This window comes from Agrilus planipennis, unplaced genomic scaffold (genome assembly GCF_000699045.2).
Source record: "Agrilus planipennis isolate EAB-ADULT unplaced genomic scaffold, Apla_2.0 scaffold210, whole genome shotgun sequence".
In the NCBI taxonomy this organism is placed as follows: domain Eukaryota; kingdom Metazoa; phylum Arthropoda; class Insecta; order Coleoptera; family Buprestidae; genus Agrilus; species Agrilus planipennis.
Window position 1 is genome coordinate 77,904 of NW_020442439.1, and position 3,145 is coordinate 81,048.

Consider the following 3,145-nt stretch of genomic DNA (forward strand, 5'->3'; position numbering starts at 1 on the left):
TACAAACATTAGTAAAATTCATTATAACATTAGACCCTGAATAAGGCACTATTTAACATCTGCATAATGAAAATGTTACACATAAGCCTTAATAAAAAAAAATGGACATTAATAAACATAAATTGAGTAATAAGTTGATATCCAAATAAGTAAGGCATTTAAATAGCCAATTCACACTATTGGAATTTTTATGAACCAGCTCAGAATGTTTATTAATTACTATTAATAAAATTAATTCAGAAATTCAATTAATATTTAATGTATGAGATATATACGAAATAATATTGATATATATTACTGTCAGGGTATGTATGTAAGTACAGTGAGTTTATTTCAGACCGGTGAAATATGCTTTACTATTAAATGATTTGTAAAATTTACAACATTATTTACCTGTAGTTTGTGTCCGACTGCATCTTTCTGAACCTGCTAAATCCACTAAACTCAACTGTCCCACCCTCATTATATTATTTTCTGGAACTGCAGCTTGTCCATGACTATTTTGTGCAACTTGTTCTATTTGCACAATACGAATATTAAAAATTGAGTGACTGCGACTAGATTCTGCATTAAGTGCCGTGTAAGCCATACGTTTTCTCTTCTGCCCTTTGAAAAATAGTTCGTAGGCTTCTGCTGCTGATTTAACTTCTAATTCGACACTTCCATTGACGTACATGTTTTTTTGAGAATCTTCCCTTAAAATTTTCGATTCTGGTCTTGTGGAAGTAGACTCATCAAGCAAATCAAACACAATGTTATTGTAGATTTCAATGTAACTAATGAACACACAGTACAAACTGTTCTCGTTTAAGTTTGTAAGTCTAGAACCATCGTTTGTATAGTAAGACTTACAGTCTCCCATAGCTCTTCGATTAGTTTTGGATATTTTATTTGTTCTAGTTTCTCTAAATCTGTCTTCAACAGCATCACTCTCTGACTGAATTTCAAACCCATTCATTTTATCAGACTTTATCACATATTTTTGTGTTTGAAAATTTGCAATTGTATTAAATAATGTGTCTATACACCGAGGCATAATTCCAGGGTTATTGGGCTCACCTGTTAAAGTGTATGTTTTACCAGACCCTGTGACCCCGTATGTAAAGAGTAAACCATTCTTTCCGTTAATGACACCTTCTAGAAGGGGCAAAGCGACATGGTCGAAAATTTCTTTTTGAGAAGAATATGATGTGAAAATATGATTAAATATGTAATGTACATCCCTTTTTGTAGATTTATCTGCAGTCGAACGTATAGTTAATGTAGTTGGTGATAGTAGTTTTATAGAAGTTTCTGTCTCGTTTTCTAATGGTTTTAGTCTGCAAAAGACGTGTACAGATTCACGGCTTCTGTCCATCGAATTTTCTCGGGAACGAGGTGTTTCCATTTTACACTCACACTTAAACCAATCTTAAAGACTTCGAAATCAAGAATTCAGTTAAACACGGTAACCGTTTAAAACTTCAAAGTAGTTTGAAATTTAAACNAATGATTTATAATGCCGCATTGTTGTCGTTAAATAGAGTGAGCGTGACGCTATATAGAGTGTAATATTGTATAGAAAACAATGTAAACCAACCAAAGTCAAGCAATTTCGACGTTTTAAGGAGTTTGTCGTTAAATCGAGTGACGTTATAAAGAGTTTACACTGTATATGTAAGTAAATAAAATTGAAAGGTCTGTATGTAATATAAAAATAGTTGTTTTTTCTTAAGGTTTTACCAAATATGTAGGGATGAGTTACAGAGATAAAAGAGTGATACATAGTTTGTATAAAGAGCAACAGGCAGTTATTAAACTGGGGCTGCAACGTAGAGAAGTAAATATTAGGAAGGGAGTCAGACAGGGATGCACACTGTCGCCGCTACTATATACAGATACGAGACGAAAAATTAGAAGAAGTGGCTGATTTTAGGTATCTAGAAAGTCAGATAAGTCAGAACGGAAGAAGTAGTAGGGATAGTGCATGGCCGAGTCGCCTTCAAGAAAAAGGAGTCACTTCTGTGATTACGTAGTTAGTATCAGCAATTTCTTATGCTGAAGTGTACGATGTGTTGCATACCTATTTACAAACAATTCCTTTAAATATAATTTTTCAAACAATTTTTAACACAAAGAAAGTAATTAAACAAACTACTCACAAAAGTGAATTTCGACCACTCAAAGCCATGGTACTAACAGTTTCGAGTGACTGATATGGGGGANCAAATGTGGGATGAAAAATAATGTACAATAAATACTGTCATTACAACACTGGGACACAAAATATATTTTGTTTAATTTCCAGAAACTGTGATCTCCAGTGATGTGATTTTGTTAATAACTGAATTACTAATAACGAACTAATTAACAAAAGAATTTAGTAAAAATTAACACCAAAACTATCACAGAAATTCTGTTGCTGTCAATAGAAGAACTGCCTGAGGATGAGTTACATGAATCGTCGAAAAACGTTGGGAACCAATATTTCAAAGAATATATTGATTCCTTTTTAATGCAAGGGTTTATTGTTGGTAGTTTGCTGATTTCAGGGAGATAGTTACCGCATGTGGGAAAGTCTTTTGGAACAGGGGGCATTTCGTGGTTTTCACCAACTTTAAAAATAACCGCCATCCCTATCTCCACGTGGAAATCAATGTGGCAGTGCATCATCCAATATCCTGAAGATAAAGTAAAACTTTATTTTTTGTAACGATTTATGATATTTATTGATTTTAAAATGTAGTAAATGAGAGCGAATAATGCAATGGCAGTTTTTGGCATCTTTTCGTTTCTTCATTGATAAGGTTTGTGTTTGAGAATCTTTATGGAGTGCGATTTTTGTTAAAAGTTGGAAATAATATACAGTGTAAACTCTATATAACGACACTTAAGGGACTGAACCTTTTTCGGTGTTATAAAGAGTGGTCGTTAAATGGAGAGAAATAAAAGATATTATTTTACTGTTCTATAATAATATCCATTTATCAATATAGTACACATTTTGCACACGAACATTATTATTCATACATTGCGTATAGCCTGTTATCTTCGTCTGATGTTTTTAGCTGCTCCAATATTTTAATTGTATTTTGTTACGTATCTTACTCATATCTTGAGATACTGCTGGATCAATTTGATTATATAAAAAGTATTTTTTTAATAG

At 32.5% G+C, this 3,145-nt stretch overlaps 2 protein-coding genes across 4 annotated transcripts in view; both read right to left on the reverse strand.

The window, feature by feature from the left end:
• Nucleotides 1-385: 385 nt before the first annotated feature.
• Nucleotides 386-1,480, reverse strand: LOC108738891 (kinesin-like protein KIF23). The gene has a single exon (XM_018472499.2). It carries the CDS (start codon nt 1,385-1,387, stop codon nt 386-388), a length of 1,002 nt encoding a protein of 333 aa, XP_018328001.1. The 5' UTR covers nt 1,388-1,480.
• A 731-nt stretch (nt 1,481-2,211) lies between these two features.
• LOC108738882 (laccase-like) overlaps nt 2,212-3,145 on the reverse strand; it is a 73,477-nt gene continuing 72,543 nt past the window's right edge. For all 3 annotated transcript variants that reach the window (XM_025980331.1, XM_025980330.1, XM_025980332.1), the window contains one exon: nt 2,212-2,660. In XM_025980331.1, the coding sequence (XP_025836116.1) occupies nt 2,347-2,660 (314 nt within the window). In that variant the 3' untranslated portion in view covers nt 2,212-2,346. The remainder of the gene's footprint in view (nt 2,661-3,145) is intronic.